Source organism: Crotalus tigris, unplaced genomic scaffold, assembly GCF_016545835.1.
Source record: "Crotalus tigris isolate CLP2741 ecotype Arizona unplaced genomic scaffold, ASM1654583v1 scf7180000024391.5723578, whole genome shotgun sequence".
Lineage (NCBI taxonomy): Eukaryota > Metazoa > Chordata > Lepidosauria > Squamata > Viperidae > Crotalus > Crotalus tigris.
This window is the reverse complement of record NW_024100561.1, coordinates 4135513-4156853: the sequence shown is the minus strand read 5'-3', so window position 1 is coordinate 4156853 and position 21341 is coordinate 4135513. Positions and strand designations below refer to the sequence as shown.

At 36.7% G+C, this 21341-nt stretch overlaps 1 protein-coding gene and 1 long non-coding RNA gene across 2 annotated transcripts in view; one reads left to right on the top strand and one right to left on the bottom strand.

The window, feature by feature from the left end:
* ADAMTS16 (ADAM metallopeptidase with thrombospondin type 1 motif 16) overlaps positions 1 to 10706 on the bottom strand; it is an 88969-nt gene extending 78263 nt beyond the window's left edge. Inside the window, exons 1-3 of the mRNA XM_039329259.1 lie at positions 10583 to 10706; positions 10169 to 10256; positions 2432 to 2757 (exon numbers count right to left, since the gene is read on the bottom strand). Coding sequence (XP_039185193.1) covers positions 2432 to 2757; positions 10169 to 10256; positions 10583 to 10642 — 474 coding nt within the window. The 5' untranslated portion in view covers positions 10643 to 10706. The remainder of the gene's footprint in view (positions 1 to 2431; positions 2758 to 10168; positions 10257 to 10582) is intronic.
* A 602-nt stretch (positions 10707 to 11308) lies between these two features.
* On the top strand, positions 11309 to 19697 carry LOC120301707. Its single transcript, XR_005554981.1, has 3 exons — positions 11309 to 11440; positions 15825 to 15890; positions 18883 to 19697. It is a non-coding gene; the product is annotated as an uncharacterized LOC120301707 (long non-coding RNA).
* The last annotated feature ends 1644 nt before the right edge of the window (positions 19698 to 21341 follow it).

Below are 21341 nucleotides of genomic sequence, written 5' to 3'. Positions count from 1 at the left end.
CAATCAATCAAGATCTTTAGTTGCATAGTCATAACCATATCTTGGTTCTTGGACGTCTCTGGTCATCAAGTCATCAAGTAATGAAAATGCATGTCTATATTCCAATTTCAGTACACCCAGTATAGACAAGTGTAACCCTAACTATACTACTAACAAAATTATGCACAATGAAGAGAAAGCAGGCAAAACTTTCCATCTTTCTCATCACACTTAATTACTCATTGATTTGAATGACTATTCTGCAAACAGATAAAAGAATTACTTCTCTCACAACTGATTTAGGGGATTTACTGCCACAAGATACTCGGTGATGGAAATTGCCTTAAAGAAACTTCAAGAATTAGTTTCATTTATATCGGTCTACCGGGATCAAGAATATAGCCATAATCTCCAATCTGAATGTCAGTATTGTAGATAAAATATATCACCTGCTAAGGGTAAAAAAAAGAAAAATAAGGACTTCTGCATTCAAAGTGTATAGGAATCTCTTAGCACACTAGTCAGTATAGGACTTCATCTAAGTAATTGCAATGACTGACCAAATCTAAATGGTGGGCCATATCTGGCCCAGGTTGTGCTAGAGCAGCGGCTCCCAATCTTTTCTATACCCTGCACCCTTAGAATGCTTCTGATATATTCTTGCACCCCTTACAAAAGTTCGAAACAACGGCAACAAATTATGCATATACACTATAATTTTCAAAACCCAAGTTTTCGTACCCCCTGGAATATCATCTCGCACCCCAGGTTAGAAACCCCTGTGCTAGAGATATTCCCCTCTAACTTAATACATAATATAGAGTGGGAACTGGAAAAAGTAATTAGTTTGCTCATAATCCAGCATTGGGAAAGCCCACTACAATGCCTCTTTTGACCCTACTTTTTTTTAGGGGGGGGGGAGCAAACTGTGAGAAAATAAAACCTGATTTCTTCTCCAGTTTTCACTAGCTTAAAGAGATTGACAGCCAGTGTAGCAGAATCCTTTCTAAATGGGAATAGGGGCCGCTGAAGTCAATATAACTTAACAAAGAGTAAGCATATGTAGATTTGTTTGCTTTCCTGGACTCTAATTTCTACAGTCCCTCTGAGAATATTTATACTTGTGGTTGAGAGGATAGCTTATCTGTGAATCAATGATTGTAGATGTAAAAATGGGGCTAAATTAATTTTGCAAAAGGAATGTTATATTTTACAAGCAATTAATCTTAACTGACAGTCATTAGTACAATTCATAGTAATTTAATATTTTATACTGGCCCTGTCTTTTTTGGGAGCATGGATTCTGGCAAGTGTAAGTATGTATATGGATAGCTCAATACAAGTATGTCACATGCACACATTAATTGGAGGAATAAAATCTCCAGGACTGGTCTCAGTGGGAGTTAATAACTCTAAATAACAAGTTATGAAAGCTAGACTGTTTACAGAACATTTCTGTTTATTTATGTTTTCTGGGTGGTCAAATATTTTTTATGAGAAATTATCTTAAATTCATGGTTCCCTAGTAAAGCTGGAATAAGAACTTAACTCACTTGTCTTTTCCATAAAACAAATCAGTCACATCAGATGGCTAGCAACACACAAGGGCTAGGGTGGGAGACTGGGTAACAATAAGATGGAATGATTGATAAAACTGAGAACTTCTTCCAGTCTGCAAATCTTTGTTCTCCTTCTCACATAAGAAATTGTGAATGAATGAATGAATGAATGAATGGTGGTCTGATTACAAAGTATACTCTGATCTGAGTCACCGCCAAATTCAATACTTTCCCTTTTTCTACTTCCTAGTATGGTATTCTACCTAATCAAACCGTCCTGCCCCCAATGCATTGGCATGGTTACCACAGGACCATTCTTCACAGGAAGACAGATTTCTTCTGAACTAGTTCTCACACTGACAGTAAAAAGCAAGGAATGAACAAATCCAATTACTGTCAAAACATAGATGAAATGGAAATTAGCCAGCTTGCTCAGAAGGGGGAACCAAACAGTCCACCTGCTAGGATGGGCAAGGATAAAAAAAAACCTTCTACCTAAATGAAGGCTTGAAACATGACTTTTTAAACAGGGTTAATTTTCAATTGCTTCTACAATTCTTGGATTTTTTTTTTTTACTTTTCGGGTGGGACGATGATGAACTTATCTAAGTGGATCCAGTCTTGTTTCCAACTCTGAAAAGAAGATTTTCAGGGAGGATTCATTACTATTCCTGGTAAACGAAGATCTATTCAAAATATATTTGGATCATGTCATGATCCAAATTCTTCTTTGTCCAGTATACTCAAGACAGCAGTTCTTAATTTATCACAACTGATTATATGTATGATTTGCTACTGAAATGCTCACAAATATTTTACTTATTTAGAACATTTTCTTTCCAATTTGACTTTCACATACCTTAAATTGTAGCATTTGTCACATCTCTACTTACCAAGCCTCCGCATGTTGAAAGTGCTACAGTTGAATTTTTGTGCAATCGCAAAATGCCTTGATAAAAACAAAAGTCTTCAGTTGGGAATGTCTGTACTGACTTGATTCTCCCCTTGCCCAGAGTTTGTACTGTAAATCCAGGTGCCACAAGAAAATTGGAGGTCTTAAGATCAAGTTGGAAGTCATGGCCAAATCCTTGGAGATGGAGATGTAATGAATCAGTTGATCTCCCTGAAGTTGATCGCTTCCTTCTTTCATGGTGTGCAATTGCATGGCTTATATAATCTCCATTTTGGTTTACTTCATATGCTGTCACAATGTCATATTCTGAAATCAGTCAAGGTATACAATCAGATTGCAAATGGCAGGCCCAAACTGCAGGCACAGTTCCAAGTGTTTACAAATATAATTCAATTTGCAATTTAGCTCCTTAACTAAATTAAAACTAAATTAAAATTCCAGATAACTGTCAGTGATATATCCATGAAAAGGCAGTGATAATGAGATGTAAGGGCTAAAGAGGAAAGAGTGACTTGCTTAAGGGTGTGAGGCCAACTTGAATTGAGAGGTCCATGCAGCTCTATCATTCAGCTGCAATCAGCAATCAATGCAGATTTTCAAGAAAAAAATCATTTGGAATGTACCCTATATTGAAATATAGAGGATAAAAATATTAAACCACAACAAATTGGTTTATATAATGTTATATATTAGTTAATATATATCATTAGTATAAATACTGAAAGGCAATAGAATCCTGTGTTATATTACTTATATTGAAAAACATCCATCCCAAACTAGGAGATACTTAAAATGATTCACGTACTAACTTAGGTTTCAAAAGAACTGTGTATGAAATATTGAAAACTGTTTTTCACTGGGTGCATAGGGGTATCTTCAGGTTCACTATTTATTCATTCCATTTCATAAAGCGATAATTCTAATTCAGAACTCCCAGAATTATATTCTGATTTTCTAAAGGAGGCTGTTTGAACTTAACAGAGTCATGCTATCTTGCTAATATCCAGTTTGAAATCAAGATCTGGAGATAGCAAGATTCTATGCAAATTGGAGGTTCAAGATTCAAAGACAAAAAGATTTCATTAAACTTTTCTTGAGATTCATTTAGATGTGCAATCAGAAAGTAGGCAATTACCTGCACTTGAGCCATTTTCAGCAGAATGGATGAACATTTTGGATGAAAAATGAAAAAAAAAACTGCATAAAGGATGAAACATTTTCTACCTTATGTTATACTGATTGTATATAGCATTTTATCTGAAAGAACATGAAAAAAATGTATGGTTCAACCAAGTCACAGAATCACAGAATGATGGTGGAAGGGATGGAAGAGAATTTCAGTCCAAAATTGTGGCCAGTTTAATCATGACTTAGTAATTCAAAGCAATTTATTGACTAGCCAAATGCCTCTTGATCCAAAGATTGAAGTGAATAAAGTGAGTGTAAATAAGTTTCTCAGATTACCAAATAGTTGCATCCTGCCAATTTCTGAGTCAGAGCTGCTGTTGTTCTATGCTCTAATTCTCCACTAGATGTCAGTAGTTATTTATTTTCCAACTTTTTCAAACAAAAAAAAATTTTTTTATATAATTTCATTGAAATTCTTTAGGGTGTAAAATCTTAACAGTTTTCTTAATTTTCAGATTTATCCGGACTATAATGTTATTAATTTCATTTCAGTATATTTCTTTCCCCCCTTAAAAGTTAATTCACCACTTCTATCTATGAAATCCTTGAAATCTTGAAATCCTCACTTTCAAGGATTTCTTGTTTTGGGGATCTTTTCCAGGGAATCAGTTACAAAATACAAGACAGAAGGTCAATATTCTCACCCAAGCACACTGTTCACTGTTGTTCTGGTTTGTGCTTTTGGACTTTGTCTGCTAGTAGCTTGGGCTAGACACTGATGTGCAGCTAGCCTTTCTCCTGTCAGGTTGGAGGGCTTCCCCCAGATTGAGCAGATTGACTGCCATCATTCCACAATCATCGGGGTGCCCCTTCTTTGTCACCTCTCCAGGGTGACTTTAGGGTCCCCTGGCAGGGTGAAATAAGCTGTGGGATGCGGAGCCCCGTGATCCCTCAACCGTGTTGCTACAGGGCAAGAACCGGAAGTCCTGCTAGCTCATTTTTAAGTGGGTGTCCAGATCCCTTTCACAGTTATTGCTATTGAGCCAGGTATCACCTATTCTACACCTGTGCATTTAGTTTTTCTTGCCTAAGTGTAAAACTTACTTTTTTTTTAACCACTGGATTGCATTTTGGTGGAAAAGGACTAATGTTCAAGTCTGTCAAGATCCTTCTGGATCTTGAGCCTATCTTCTAAAGTGTTGGTATTCCCCAGCTTGGTGCTGTCTGCAAATTTGATGAGTTCTCTTTCTATCCCCTCATCTACAAATTTGATGAGTTCTTTTTCTATCCCCTCATCTAAATCATTTATGAAAGTGTTGAAGAGTACTAGGCCTATGACAGAATCTTGGGTATCCCACTGTATGCTTCCATGTAGATGTTGTTTTTCAGCCAGTTAGGAATCCATCTGGTGGTGATGCTGTCTATCCCATATTTTTCTATCTTACCAAGAAGTTGGTCTACTATGTCAAATGCCTTACTAAAGTCAAAGTATACTATGTCCAAAGCATTTCTCTGGTCCATTAATTTAGTCACTTTGTCAAACAATGAAATAAAAAATTGTTTGACATGATCTCTTTTTGACAAACCCATAATGGCTTCTGATTATACCTTTGTTTGCTTCTAGGTATTTGTAGATCTGTTTCTTGATTATCTTTTCCAGGATCTTCCCAGGTATTGATTCATGTTGATTGGTCTGTAGTTTCCTGGGTTTATTTTCCCCCCCTTTTTTGAAGATGAACTTTTGGTAATTAGCCAGTGCGCCAAGATTTTGAAAGATATGGTTCAGTAATTCTGAGATCACATTTCCAGCTCCTTCAGAACTCTAGGATGTAATCCATCTGGTCTTGATGATTTGAAATTGTCTAGAGTGGATAGGTGTTGCCTGTTTTGATCTGCATTCGTAATCTGTGTTTTATTGTACTGCTTTTTTTCCTTTTGTGTAAAGACAGATGCAAATAATGAATTAAGCAGTTCGGCATTCTATGTGCTGCCTGTCACTTCTTGCCATCTCCTCCCATTATTGGACTAATCATTTCTCTGACTTTTTCTTGTTTTTTACATTGAAAGAAACTTTTTAAAAATTATTTTTGACATTTATTGCAAATCTTAATTCATTCTGCACCTTAGCTTTTCTGACTTCATCTTTGTAGATTTGGGCTATATGCTGATATTCTGTCTTAGTTACGTCACTCTCTTTCTACTTTTTATACTTGTCCTTTTTCTCTTTCAATTTATCAGAGAGTTCTTTATGTAACAATGCTGGTTTGCTCTGGGATCAGTTATTCTTCTTTTTCAGTAGCATTGTGCTAGACTGGGCTTTTATAATCTCATTTTTCAAAGTTCCCTAGGCTTCTTGAGTCATTTTTCCCCTTAAATATTACCATCCATGGAATCTTGCTCAAACTCTCTCTAAGTTTTTGAAATCAATTCTCTTAAAGTTTAAGACACTAGTCTGATTTTGTTCTATTGCTTGTGCCTGCATTGCAGTATATTGAATTCCAATATCAGATGATCACTCTCTCCCAAAGTTCCCATAACTTCAACCCCTTCTATCATTTCATCTCTGTTAGTGAGAATTAAGTCCAGTATAGCTAATCTTCTAGTTCCCTTTTTTATCTTTTGATAGACAAAGTTGTCTGTTAGGTTCGTCAGGAACCAATTTGATCTCCCACTATGTGCAATTTGTCTCCCAGTTGATGTCAGAATAGTTAAAGTCCCCCATTGCTATTATAGTGTGCATCCTGCATACCTTAGCTAACTGATTAGCACAAAGTTAACCTATTTCCTTGGTTGGGTGGTCTGTAGTATACACCTATGACAATGTTATTCTATTTTCCCTTTATATTAACACAAATTCACATTTAGCACTCTCTAGGGTACATTTCTTCTCCATTTGTATATATTTTCCTTTAATACACCCTAGTAAATTATCACCCAAAGGTTATTGGACTGCAAACTTTTTTCACTGGTCTGCCTTTTACTCTTAACAGAGAGTTCATCCTTTTTTTCCCAGAAACTCTTATAAAGCAGTGCCAAAGTAGCAATTTTTTTCAGAGAAGAAATCAAGTATTCTTTCCTACTTGCTTTTCATGCCAAGCATACAGGAAAAGTAAAGATGCAGAAGACATTATCCTTTTATTGTCAGTTATGAAAGACATTTTCATTAATGTTTCTCTATCTCAACAACTTTAAGATGAGTACATTTCTATACCCAACTTGGAGACTTTTCACATTAGGGATCCTTAGCAGAACACCAATTCTTGCTATGTTGATGTAACATATTAATGCCACAATTCATGGTTCTGATCTTCCTTCCTGTTCTATATTTTTAAGACAGATGTCCTCAAGATGTGTTCATGTATTGTTTGCCCAGATATACTCTCGCCAGGTAGGGGAATTTATGCCTACCATAATACTAGTAGGCACTAGGGTAGCTTAATAAAGAAGGATCAGATGTTTGGTGGTTCCCAAAACAGAAGGACAAGAGTGCCTGGGATTAAGCCAGTTGGGTGGTTTTCCTTTGGCCAAGGCATTGGTAACTGTCTTGAAGGCAATGAATGAATGAATGATGAATGAGTGAATGAATAAAATGAAATGAATGAATGAATGAATTGAAATGAAGCAGGGTTTTCTGAAGACAGAATCACTCATATTCATTGGTAATTAAATGGTACATGGACAGAATGTGATATGAATCACAGGGCAATGTCTTCCACTGTCACATAGCACTCATTTGAGCTTGTGGAGACTGAGAAGTGGCTAGGATCATCTGCAGCATGAATCAACATGTCTTTAGAGCCACATCCTACTGGCTCTTCAGGCATCTGGAAGGCATGCATGCCTGAATTCAAGATATGATTTATGGGGTTTTTTTGGGGGGGGGAGGATTTGATGTCTTCAGCCTTGAAAAAAGTGTGTTCTCAAATAACCATATCTCAATATATGTTGTTTCCAATACCCCCTTTGGGGAATGTTGCTGAAAAAGTTGCAATGCCCTAATTATAAAGGAGCCTAGATGAAAATGATTGAGTTTTTGCCAGGTTTCAGATCAGGGCAGAAAGGTATTGGTTACTCTTGTGCATACCAGAGTGTGACTTTGGACAATCATACTCTCTCAGTCCAACCCATCTCATAGGGTTGTTATTGTGGGGAAAACACAAAGAGGAAAGAATATTAGGTATGTTTGCTGCCTTGACTTATTTATAAACAATAATAAAAGCAGGATAAAAATCAAACTAAACCAAACCAAATAAGTAAAGTATACCAGGATCTCGATGGTGTGAGTATGACCCATTTGGTCCTGTTAGATCTCACAATGGCTTTTGTTATCATTGGCCGTGCTATCTTGCTGGATTGCCTACTAGTATTGGAGATGCTACCTTGTGGTGTTTCCATTTGAAGGGGAAAGCAGTTGAACTAGTGAGTGCTCTAATGTGGGTACTATAGACTTGGTTTGCTTCCTACTGCATTTTAATATCTACATGGAACTATTGGGGAAGCTCTTCCACCAACTCTGGTTGAAGAATTATTGGTTTTGCTGATAATCTTTATTTGTGCATCATCCCCTCGAGGCAGGCTGTAGGAATTGTGACAATCCTAATTCTGTCTAGAACTGTAAGGATCTGGATAGGAAGAAATAAACTCAGACCAAATCCGAAAAGATGCTGTAGCTGTTGATCCAGAGGCACCCCAGTTCACAACAATTCTATTGTTAGCTTTGGATGAGGTCATCCTTGAAGCAGGGAGGGGCTGCTGAGGTTTCCATTCCTACATGAATAGGGTTCAAGAGGGGTAAGACACATAGGCCCCAAAGTAATCCTCTCTGTGGTTAGCCTCACACTCTTGAACTCTTTGCCTCTGAAGACTTGCTTACTCCTTTTTTATTGACCTTCCACAAACATAGTTCACAGAGTGGGCGGACTTTTTTTTTTTAAAGCATCGTTTCATTGTTAGATGTAATGCATACTTATACTGTGAGTTGCTAGGACTTTAACTGAGCAGGTCATGATAAAAATATAGTCAGATAACATTGGAGGTATTATGAGCATTTATCAACAGATAAATGCTTTAGGTATTTACGCCAGTCAGAGAAGAAGGAGATTCCACTGTTCTCTGTCTAGTCTAAAAATGACTTGTGAGAGAAAGACTGAACATCCCAACACTTTTTATACCAGAGAAGGAAGACACAGTTCTTCTCCTGCATATCAGTAGAAGAGGGGGCAAGCATCAGTCTCCCCTTTGGAAGTCACTAGGTTAATATTCCTTGGCACTTAAAGTGACCAGATGAGTAGTCAAAAATATTACTATTCATTAATATTAATACACACTAGATATTACTTATATTTGTGTGTGTGTGTGTGTGTGTGTGTGTTATTTACTGTTATTTGGATAGTTCTACTATTGGATTTAATTTGCTTGGCTGTTTTATGACTTTAATAAAAGCTGGATTTCCTGCTCTCCTGGTTGTGAGAAAAGGGTGCATGTGTTTGTGTTCTCACACAGATACCTGCTCACTTATTCTGAAATATTTGCAAGGCAAACAGAACAAGTCACTGATTGGGTCTGATCTTTATTTAGGTTCCTATTGCTATGTGATAAGACCTCACTGAGAGCAACAGTTATTCATTAGCTTCAATTTGTGTGGGTGTTAGTTCCTCATCCATTAAGTTATTATTGTTAGGTTTTAAGTTGCAGGGCAGCAATTCTAGACTGGAAGAAAGCCAGTAACAAATATATCAGTTTAATTTAAGAAAGTCATGTTCAATCCTTTGACACAGAGCAATGAAACACATCAAATATAACCCACATTTCACAATTATTACTATGCCAAATATCAGCAGATAAATTCAATAATTCAGACCTACTAATAAAACACAGAATTTGGCACCTATAAAAAGCAGCAAGATTTCTTAACAGTCCACTTATAAGCATTTTATTTGGAATTAGTCTCAAAATTCAATATCATTTACTCCCATGTGGGTTTACAACAGGATAAATTAGATTTAACAGGTTAATTGTTTATGTTTTAAACATTTAAGCTTATTCTTATCTGAATCCCCACAGAATTAGGCAGCCAACGTTATGCAAGTTTAATTGACAGCTAATTCCATTATTTTGGTGGGGCTAAATTCCAAGAAAGTGTACTTCCCTCAGTGATTATGGTAGAATATATTGCCAAACATGCTTAAGATTAAACAGTGTAAACAACCCCAGTTTTACAGTTCTCCTAGCTCTGAAACAGAAGCTTTTGGACTGCTCATAGGATCACATTAATGTACAAAATCTCAGTTAACTTTTCTGAAAGTTCATACTACATAGTACAGCACATTAAAATTGCACTCCTTGTAACCACACTACTAAACACTATGGAATTCACTTCCAAGTCAACATGCACTGCATTTATACTCTGGAGATGCTATCAGTGAAAAGTTGGTGCATTTGCAAAAGATTGCAAAGGAAGTCAAAAGGTTGTTTTCAGGTATAACTCACTTTACATGCAATATTGCTACCTTTGGTTACATAACTTGAGCATTTAGGAAAATAGTAAAATTCAGGTGCTTTACAAATATCCTGAGTTCTATTGACTTACCACTATTATCTGTGAAGTGCAGCAACTCTGAATGCAAAGAGGAAAACGGGAGATGTTGGCTCCCTTCAGCTGTTTGACCCACACATCCCTACGAAATTAAAAAATAAAAATAAAAAATACAAAAAAACCAAGCAAATTTGAAAGAGAGGCAGAGAGCAACAATCTTTTCCCCTACCCTCAATATTTTGCAAAGGTTCCGGGAATGCAACAAACAAACAACTTTTAACGTTGTTTCAGACAACATCCCTGAGAGATTCGCGTTGACGTCATTAATGCGGCGGTAAGGGAACCGGGTCGGGTTAGGGTGAGGGAAAACACACACACACACACACACTCACACACACACACTCACACTCACACACACACAAAACGGGAGGCAACGGCTTCAGCCTTAGTTGCTCTGGGCGAACGTACCTTAACCTGTATTTCAAAGAAAAGCCAAAACCACAGCCCCGCTAAGCTGTTTGAAGGCATCCTCCCGAGAAGTAATGAATTGTAAGCAGTGGGTAAAATCGGACGGAGGGAGGCTGACTCCTGATTTGGAAAGGGGAGTGGAGCCCTCTTCCAGGGTGGCAAAGATCTGCATCTGCGGGGGGCTGTGCAGAGAGGCAGCCTAAAGCGACTTTATGACAGGAATGAACAGATCTCTCTCCCGGAGGCGGCGGCGGCGGCGGCGACGGCGGCGGCTCCGTGGCGAGGAGAACGTTCAGTGGCTGTTAAAGGGTGTCTGACCAAAAGTGGCGGGGCTGCTGCTGCTGCTGGTGGTGGTGATGACGGCAGCGGGCGTGGAAGGGACCGACGGTTGGAGGCTCCTTGGCGCGCCAGGTGTATCTCTCCAGCCCGTCGCCCCATGCGAGCTTCTGCGAGGACCTCCGCTGGCAGCACGGATGAGGGTAACCAGCCGGCTCCCGTTGAATGACAGTCAGTTCGGCCCCGCCCCTCCCGCACCTGCCGCTGCTGCGAAGAACCGGCGCGCTCGGATGGAGAGGTGGGAGGTGGGCGGGGCTTTGCTCTTGCCGTCCGCCTAGCTTGCCTTTGTCCTGCTGAGCCAAAGAGGCGGGCAGGTATGAGAAAAGGCGGACGGGAGAGGAGTTTCGGGACCCCGGAACTCGCTACACTCTTCAGCCCTGCAAGTGCTTTTTCGAGCAGGTGCAGAGGGCATATGTCTTCTGTCTTTAGAAAGGACTGGTATCCACCTGAACCAGAAAAAAAAAAAAGATGGCAGATTCATATATTTGAACTCTACCATTCCTGAATGCAAATGTATATAAGGTATGGAGTGCGGGGAGGGAATAAAGTTTTTAAAAAGTTACCCTGGTTAAAAATATTGATAAAAACTAAAATGGAAGAAAACAAGCCAGGGTGAAGTAATTCTTTTCTATTTGAAGGGAGGTCCTTGCACTTGGTTTTAATTGACCAGAAGTGTTAGGAAGAGCTTCCATCTCTTGAAACTTTTTAAAATCTCATCTTGGTCCATTGATAAGATAAAGTCCCAGTCACTGAGAGTTGGGCAGCGTACAGGTTTAATTACTATCAATAATTGAGCTCAATTTCTTTCTGGTGAATTCAGGTATGGCCTCATTCTGGCAGCCATTTTAATGTGCTCCCTTCCCATTTGTACAGGAGCACTAAAATATGCCAGTATAATTTGCTCTGTCCTGACAGCTAAACTCTAATTTGCTTGACAGTGACATCTGTGTATGTGTGAAAATGAGTAAGATGGCAGAAGTGACATCATGATGCAGGTCCCAGCCTTTCTGTATATGCACTGAAGTTGCATGCATGTTCAAAGGGGCATCACAACGCTGTCTGCTATTTAATGCTTTACATCCTGGAAGCCACTGGTCCCTCAGAAACAAGGCAGTAGAGTGCTGTAGCATCCATGTGGGCCATTAAGAAAATCATTTGCTGGATTTCCCACCAGTAGGGAAAAGATCTGTCAGTTTTCCTACCTAACATGTAGAGGTGTTAGTGTAAAATATGAGTTTTGACAGAACTCTAGAGTCATGGGTCTCTCCTGCTTTGCCCAAAAGGCTCTGCTCATCCACAGATTAAGAGCTACAGTACACATTCTTTTTCTGTTATCTGCAGATTACCTCTCTTGCTTGCTATCTCTCTCTTGATTTTGGTTTCCTTCTTGGTCTGTGTTGATAATTCTCTTGCACTCTTCTTGTTCTTGCTCATTCTCTCAAATATGGCTGATAGGTGGACTCTTAATAGGCGCCGGAAGGTAGACTCCCTGCTACTTCTGCCATCTCCCTAGCTCCATCGTTGTAATTTGTCATTTCCACCACTTCTGCTGCCAGAATAGCATCCAGCAGCACCACTCACTTTACAAAGAAAGGATTTTGAAAAGTGGTAAGATTTGGATTATTCTAGGTTCATGTGTGCAGCCTATAACCAGTAAGCTGTTTCACAGAAGTGTTTAACAAATGGGAAGAGATGATTTTGCCTAAGGAAAAGAATAGTTCTTTCTTTCCAAAGATTAAACCCCACAGGCTGGGCCTGAAAAGTGTGAGTATCTGTGCTGCAATTGAAATCAGCCACCAAAACTGGGCAGATCCCAGTCCATGACTGCATCATCACCATGGCCACAACCAAAGCATTGAAAATTGAGCATATAGCAAAGCATATTTCTGGATAGAAAATGCCACTTTGACATTTGATCAGCTTCTCATAGAATTAGGCAGGGGGTGCAGCTGTGGGCTGGATATGAGACAAGGACTACATCATGAACACATGTCCTTAAAGAATGGTTAGCAACACATGTTTGTGTCACAGTGAGGGCATATGCAGACAAGCCATTTTCAATCAGCAAAGATTTGTTAAGTGTTGCCATTCTCTCTGGCCATTGGGATTTATTTATTTGAAAAAAAAGTTCTAAAAATGGCCCGAAGTTATAGACATCTCTATATATCAAAATTATTTCAATACACGCTCACATTGAAATAATCATTGTTTCTTTAACAGAGGATGTAGAAATCCTTGTCTGCACACAGACAGGGACTCTGCAACTAGAAGTAGACTAGAGTAACAAAATCAAAAAGAGAGAGAATATTTCTGTGAATTTATCCTTCTTCCTACAACCAGACTCTGGAAAATATTGACAACAAATATTTCTGCCTTCATCCCAGTTTATTCATGAAAAAGTCTCTATCAATGGCTATGGAGGGCCTTCTGTAAATCTGAACTCTCCAGATTTGGAAATTACCTTTCTCATGTGCTTGCAGTGCATTGGGATAAGTAGGAGAAATTATATAATAAAGTGCATTAAACTACTTGGAAAGAAATGTACCAATGCTTTGCAGTGGGATTTGGGGGGAGGGGTCAATCTGATTTAGTATGAGCTAGATATAAGAAGTTATTATAATGGCAGCTGAAATGGATTGTGTCGAGCTGTTCCACCTGACATATCTCCCTTCAAAACCCTGAGTGAGGCTCATTTCCAAATGCACATTAAAGAATCAGTGTAACACCTGCAACATTTGCTGCAGTGAATGGTAGTATCTCTATGGGCCTTTTTTGCCTCCTGCTTTATTTTTCTTTCAAAAAGAAGTTTTTGAGGATTTCCCAAAAAATTGTTGTTCATCCACCTATTACTTCTCTAGTCTAGACAATAGTAAAAAATGTTTAGATATAAAATAATCCTTGATGCTAACCTGCTATATACTATGAAATTCCCTGTTTACTAGCTGACTAAACCAAAAACATGAGAATAAAAAAAATTGGCACACTATAATGCATGACATAGTTTTCAGTGCTGTGACAAATTACATTACTTGGCTGCTTGTAGGAGTGAGAGCTCACCCAGAAGAGGGAGCTGGGGACTGTACAGACCATATAGTTGACTCAACATTAGAACTGCTCTTCAGTAGTCTCTCTTCCCCAAACTCACACTAAAGCATTGAACTCCTATTTATGCTTACAGCTATGGAACAATTTATATTCTCTGTGCCTTCAGTGGAGGAAACAGAAGATGCAAACTGAAGTAATCCAAATGGTCATATAACATCTAACTGATTGGGAGCCGCCCAGAATTGGTTAGAAGATGGGCGGTTATATAAATGTTTTAACTAACTAACTAAATAAACTCTAAGACTGGAAACCAAATGAAAACCAGGAAAACATTATCCTTCCCAGGGTTACATGACAACTCTTCTACTGAAATTTGCACCAAAGGAGGATCTTTAATACTCTAATACTTTATTTCAGGTTGGAGAGTTTGGCATGTTTAATAAAACTAGCTAATGATATCTAGTGATATTCGGAAAGTAAATGTTTAGTGAAAATTAATATTTCAAACTATATTACTCTAATAAAAGGGGTCTACATGATGAATGAAAGTACCATGAGCTTGTGAGGAAGAATAAATGGTGAAAATGAATATAGTTTCAAAATTAATACATTATTCTGAAAACTGTACCTATGTTGGTTTTCCTTAAATATTTTAAGTAAATTGATAACCTATTGATAAGATGTTAGTTTCTTGATTTTAAAATGTATCATTGCACAGGGCTGTTAACTTCAATAACTTATTAGAATGAAAATATTATTAAATACATACTACTGTGGGTTTAACTTGAGAATTACATTAACAATGTTAATAAGAATTCCAGAGATATTCCAGGCCTCAAGACAGTTTGACATATTTGGGCTTTATTGGAAAACAAATTAAAATTTGATATTGATTATTATGAGAAAATTAATTTAAATTAATTGAATAATTTAACTGAATAATTTAAAAATAGAAGTAAATAACTTTTACTTTACTTCTATTTTACTTCTATTTTGTTTGTTGAAAAACAAACAAAAATAAAACATGAAGTGAAAATGAGTGGGTTACTCTTAATTAATAAGTACTGAGACTATATCAATTTTTGGAAAATATTGAAATATTAAAAAGAATAAAAATTTCCCAAAATTTAATAGCGATATATCAGATAAAATATTTTTTCGGCCCAGATGCTATTGCAAAATCTGAAACTCTGGTACCTTTGACTATATTACAAAAGATTTTTGTAGGAGCTAAATTTATAATTCAGTATTATCTATCTCCTGTCTGGATAATATATAAGGAATTTGGAATAGTGAATTGTTATAATCTATATAACAATGGCAATGTTCTCAAATTTTAAGGAACATTAAATATATTTTGGAGGATTTAAAAATTAGGTTAATCAAATAAACAAGAACTTGTTTGAGTATATTATATTTTTAAAACAGATATTCAAAAACACTGGGATCTTTTCTATGCTGGAATTGTAATAAATCTGAAGGGACATTAATGTATATGCCTGAATTATTTCTATTGCATTTTTTTTATGGTTTAGTTACATTGGTGGGATTCAAATATGTGAACAACCTGTTCTCTATGTGGATGCTGCTTCTGGAAGTCCATTCTAGGCCTTTGGCTACCAGTTCTGCCAAAGTGGTGTGAACCAGCTGAAACCCACCACTGGTTAGTTATTATTACAGCGAAGTTCTTGGGAGAAATGTAAAATTTAAAATATTAATGTAGTGTTAAATTAGATTCCCCAAATCTGAACGTCAATGAAACACTTTGGATATATTAATCGATCCCTTCAGGTTTAATCAGGTTCTTTAGATCAAGCAATGTTATTGTGAGGATGAAGAAAATGTGTCTTTTCTATTACAGCAGCTGCCCTCTAGAACTGGCATGTCAAACTCGCATAAATGGCTCAGAATGTGGGCTTGGGAAAGGGTAAGTTACTTTTGGCTAGTGGGTATCATGGGTAGTAATCCTTGACAGACTATTTCCTCCACCAATTTGACTTCTATAGTTAAGCTAATAACTATATTTTGAAATAAAGCTATTCTGAAATTATTTTTTAAAAAAGCGTTTCACACTTCATATAAGCATAGCATCTCTCAGTTATTCAGTAAAGCATATTCACCTTTCTCTGACTTCAGTGCCTGAAGAGGGTTGTTTAGAAAAAAAAAAACAATTTGAAGAGGAATAGTCACATTTTTTTAAAAAATCACACACTATGCACAAATGTCTAGAACCAATGTGCCAATTTTTGATCTCAGTTACACATTTGCTCCACTGAACTCATCTTGCAGCTGCTTCATTTCTCAGATGTGAAACAACCCCTCCCCCCCAATTCCTTGTGCAGTGGACAAATTATTCTATTCATTAGATAAGAAACAAGCTACACCAATATCAGCCAACATCAGCAAAACAGATGACTATCTCTTAGGATTTCTGCACAGGCCAGGTGTAACAGACTGGTTGTGATAGCCATGGGAACTTTAGAAGCTTATCATTATGTGAAACTGATCTCACCAATCCCATCTCTCTGTGTGGTCTTACACTTAAATCCGGGGCTGAAGACAGGGAGTTCCCCATTTATCTTTAAGGAGAGTCTGTACATTGGGTAATATCTGCAGCTGATATACGATTCCTCAGGCAGCTTGCTTTGCGGAGGGGAATTGTTCAGTATTGGTAAACTGAATCAAAAGAGAAAATTAATTTCCCTTTATTTCCTATTCCCCATGGAAGGAAAAGCTACAACCATTTCTCATAGAGTTAGTTTTATTGCTGGAAGGAGACTAGACTTGTACCCCCTGCCATGTTACAATGTAATGCAGTCCCCCAAGTTGATGTTGTCCAGATGTGTTATAACTCTACAAATTCCCTTTGACTGTCCTGCTCTTGTGGCATGTGGGTATGGTTTCTTTTGTCCTTCCCAGCAAGTCTAAAATAACATGCAAAGCCACAGTGTTCCAGTGTCAGAGAGAAGCTTTATTGATGTGGAACTCCGTGTTTTGGCTTGATTGATGGTGTGATAGCATTTGTGTTATGCATTGTGTTGTGGTAATTCGGGAACTTACATAGGGAAACCAAGCAATGTGTCAGTGTGAGTATGCATAACCATGAAAAGCTTAACTTCAGTAATACTTCCCTACTCACTTAGTTACCGATAGGTACATTACAGGCCAGCTTTATATAAAGATAGGTATGCTTAAACTAAGTGAAACTGAGGTTTTCAACTAAGACGATTTTATGTTTATGTACCTTTACAAATTACAAACTGTTTCAAGATGGTTCTAGATGTCTTTTCTTGCCTAATCATGGGCAAGATTTGTTCCTCCCAACATGACTGCTTTTAATGTAGATTTCCAACAAATTGTTTAACCCCCTATAAGAAACCTAAAGTAGGTGTTGTGTGAGCAGCCAATGAGAGGGAAGTTAGATGTTTCTGCATTTTTCTGTGAACAGTATAGTAAATTGTCACATTTGTGAGATAAGGGGCTATATGAATCATTTAATTGCCAGCAAATAAATTAGTGCTATATATTTGGATCCTTAAACAAAGTACTTCAATACTCACATTCCTCCTCCCATTAAAAGAAATCTGGTGAGTGATTAGTTTTGGCTACTTTGCCAAAGGTGACAAAGCAGTTAAGAACCATCTAATGACGATGCATTGTTTGAAAAAAAACATCCAGCCTCATCTTGCCTCCACTCAAGGTAGAACACACTGAAAACCACCCTGCTTTGTACCCAGTAGCCATATCTAAGTGATGACAATAATTAAAAAAAATCTCTTTTCCCATTGATAACAAGTGAATTTACAAGTTACATGTTAGGGTTCCTCTTGTTAAAAACTATTTATCAATCAGTGTAACGATTATTGCCTTACTTTTTATCTCAACAGCTTATATATGGACTGGAGGCATAAGTTCTTATTATGATTATTCCTCAGGAGAATGAATATTTCTGACAGTATTTATTGTATACTTTTTCTCAGGCTTGTTTCTCTTGAAGAAATCAACTGTGGCTTAAGAAACTGATTAGAGCTTTGGTTTGTAGGAGTAAGGTTTATGACCCTCTTGTGACTTATTTTCTCTATTAAAATTTCTATCAGGCTCTTTTTTTTTCACTTCAGTGTGCCTTTTATTTTGTTTTATTTTATTAGAATGCTTTAGGCAAAGACAAAAATTGCAGGCCACCCTGCAACCTATGCAGAGAAAAAAATGTTGGTAGTGAGGACATCATGTGTCCACAACTGACCTTTTCACTGAACTTCTCTAATCAGTTTTAAAGAGCTTTCCTCTGCAGTTTTTAGCTGCTTTTTGAAAAACAAAACAAATTTTAAAGAATGGTAACTGATAGGTCCGCATGCTTTCTACTTTATAACACAATTTATTCATAATAAAATTTGATTTATCAACCACCAAGGGAATAATTATATTCCCACTGCAATCATACTTGTTAGGGCCAAAATACTAAGCCTGATATTTATGTCACATACATTTGTACTTATAAAGTTGTACAAAAATGGAAGTAATTCAATTCAATATTGCATGTTTCTTGCTGCATTTCAAGTGTAAACTTAAGGCTAGAGCTATGTTTTGTATCAATAGAAACCTGCATGGGGATTTTCCAATTGAAGTATTAAGTAAATTTATTTGTTTCATACTGATCTCTATCCTAGTTAATCCTTGTCTATGAATTTGACTCATGGGGAAAAAATCATGGCCTCATCCTTGACTTATTGTAGATTTTCAGTTCAATCACCGGGAACACTAGAGAATGAGAGGGTCTTACAAGAGAGTAAGCAATGTATCTTGGATATAGACTTATAGAAAAACAGGAACAGAATTTCTGATCACTGTCATTTTGGCATATGGAATAAACCTTTATCTACTCTTAAATATTTATATAACATTATCTCCATTCCTAACAGAAGAGCTTATACTGTTCCCAGGCTTAATGCTTTGCTATCAAGAAACCAGAAGAAAGGTATAGCAACATTCCCTTACAGAAACAAATCTGCTCTTGGGTGAAGTGTGAGACTGAATCAGCAACACATATTCTGCTAAGCTGTCCATTATACTATACATGGTACTCTGAACTGATATCACTAACAATTTCTCCAACTGTATCATGAAAGTGAATACATCTGTCCCTAATTTTTTCTTTCAGGTCTCCAATGGTATATTTATTACCACTGTAGCTCATTCCATTCACCTTGCTGCTGGTTATCTTCTCTCTTTCCTTCTACCTCAGTGTTTCTTAACCTTGACAATTTTAAGGCAATGCTGGCTGTTGAATTCCACATGCCTTAAAATTGTCAAGGGTGAGAAACACTGTTCTACCTTTTTCAACATTAAAACTTCTTTAGGAAACTGAATCATCACATAATGTACGGTATCTAAAGTAGGATAATTTGAGCCTGGTCATTTGTGCCTCAGTGAGAACTCTGGGTTGATTTGTTTGATGGTCCATCTCTTTGTTCTCTGACCAGAGCATTCACAAAAGTCTTCACCAAAGCTCAAGTTTGAAAGCATCAATCCCCTTCCTATCCTGTTTCTTCAAAGTTCAATGCTACTCAGGCACAATTGCTTCTAATGAAATTTAGCTATAGCTAAGTTCTGGTAATTCCACGTCAAAATACAGTTAGCTGCATTTTCTCTTAATAGTTTATTAGATGTTTGTTGCTTAATGTTTTGTACAAAATGTTGTTCTGTATGACCATGAATAAAATGTGATCCTTTTTTTTATAAATACATTTTTATTGAAAATTTTTTAAAATTTTACAAAAACAAAACAACCCTTCCCCAAACCTCCCCAACCCTCCCATTCCCTCCCCCGACCTTCCCAGAGCTGAATATAGGCTTAAATAAAATTTCTTCAAAAAATCTTAAAAAAGATATAAACCATGAGTAAATCTAAATACATTAATTAAACAAATTATAAAATAATTAACAATAATATATATATAGAAAAACATAAATACCAAAAAAAATACTTAAAAGGAAAAAGAATAAAGAAGAAGAAAAAAGAAAAAGATAAAAGAAAGTATAATAAAAGTAAAAAGTAAAAATAAAAAGAAAGTAAAGTCTATAAAATATTTTAAATTTTAAATATAAAATATAAGTTATTAAAAACTAAGTAATATTTTTATATCCAACTTATGTTGTATAAAATCTATCCATTTTTTCCATACCTCAAAATACTTCTCTTGCGATTGATCCTTTAAAAAAGCCGAAATCTTTGCCATTTCCGCCAAATAAGAAACTTTAAAAAACCATTCTTGCAAAGTAGGCAAAGATTCCTTCTTCCAACATTGCCCTACTAACAACCTTGCAGCTGTAATTAAATTTAACATCAATGTAGTCTCTTTAGTATCACAATCAGTAACAATACCTAACAAAAACAATTGTGGGGTAAATTTTACCCTCCTTCTAAAAATTCTTTGAATATTCCACCATATCTTAATCCAAAAAGCTTTTATATTTTTACACGACCACCAGATATGATAGTAAGTAGCATCCAAACATCCGCATCTCCAACATTTAGGCTGTAAGTCAGGATACATGCGAGACATTTTTTGTGGATCAAGGTGCCATCTATAAAACATTTTGTAAAAATTCTCCCTTAAGTTTTGGGCTTGTGTAAATTTGACATTCCTCACCCAAATAATTTCCCAGGTATCTAATAGAACTGGTTCACCAAAATTTTGTGCCCATTTAATCATACATTCTTTGACTAATTCTGCTTCTGAATCCAATTCTACTAACACCCCATAAATTCTCTTAATGTGAGTTCGTCTTTGATCTTTTATTTGTTTTAGCAAGTTTTCATCTTCTCTAAGCAAGCCCACATTACGATCTATCTTCCACCTATCCGCTATTTGTCTATACTGAAACCATGAGTAAATAATATTTTCTTTTGTTAAATCTTCCAAAGATTTTAACTGCCAATTTTTACCATCCCATCTAAGTAATTGTGTGTAAGAAACACTATCCATCTTAACTCCTCTCCTTATCCCTTCTATCGCATGCCATGGTATAGCCCATAATGGAATTTTAAAATCACTTCTATAATATTTCCTCCAAACCCAAAGTAAAGAAATCCTTATAATATGGGATTTAAAAACCCTATCGACCTTTTTATTAAAAATTAAATAGGCATGCCATCCAAAAAGTAAATCCCAACCCTCCAAGAGGAGTATTTCTACATTTGTTAAGTTAACCCAATCACTTATTAATGTTAGAACCACAGCATCATAATACAATTTCAAATTCGGTACCTTGAGTCCACCCCTCTCACGAATGTCCTGTATAATTTTAAGTTTTACTCTTGGTTTTTTCCCTGCCCAAATAAATTTGTTAATACCTTTCTGCCATTCATTTAAATTAA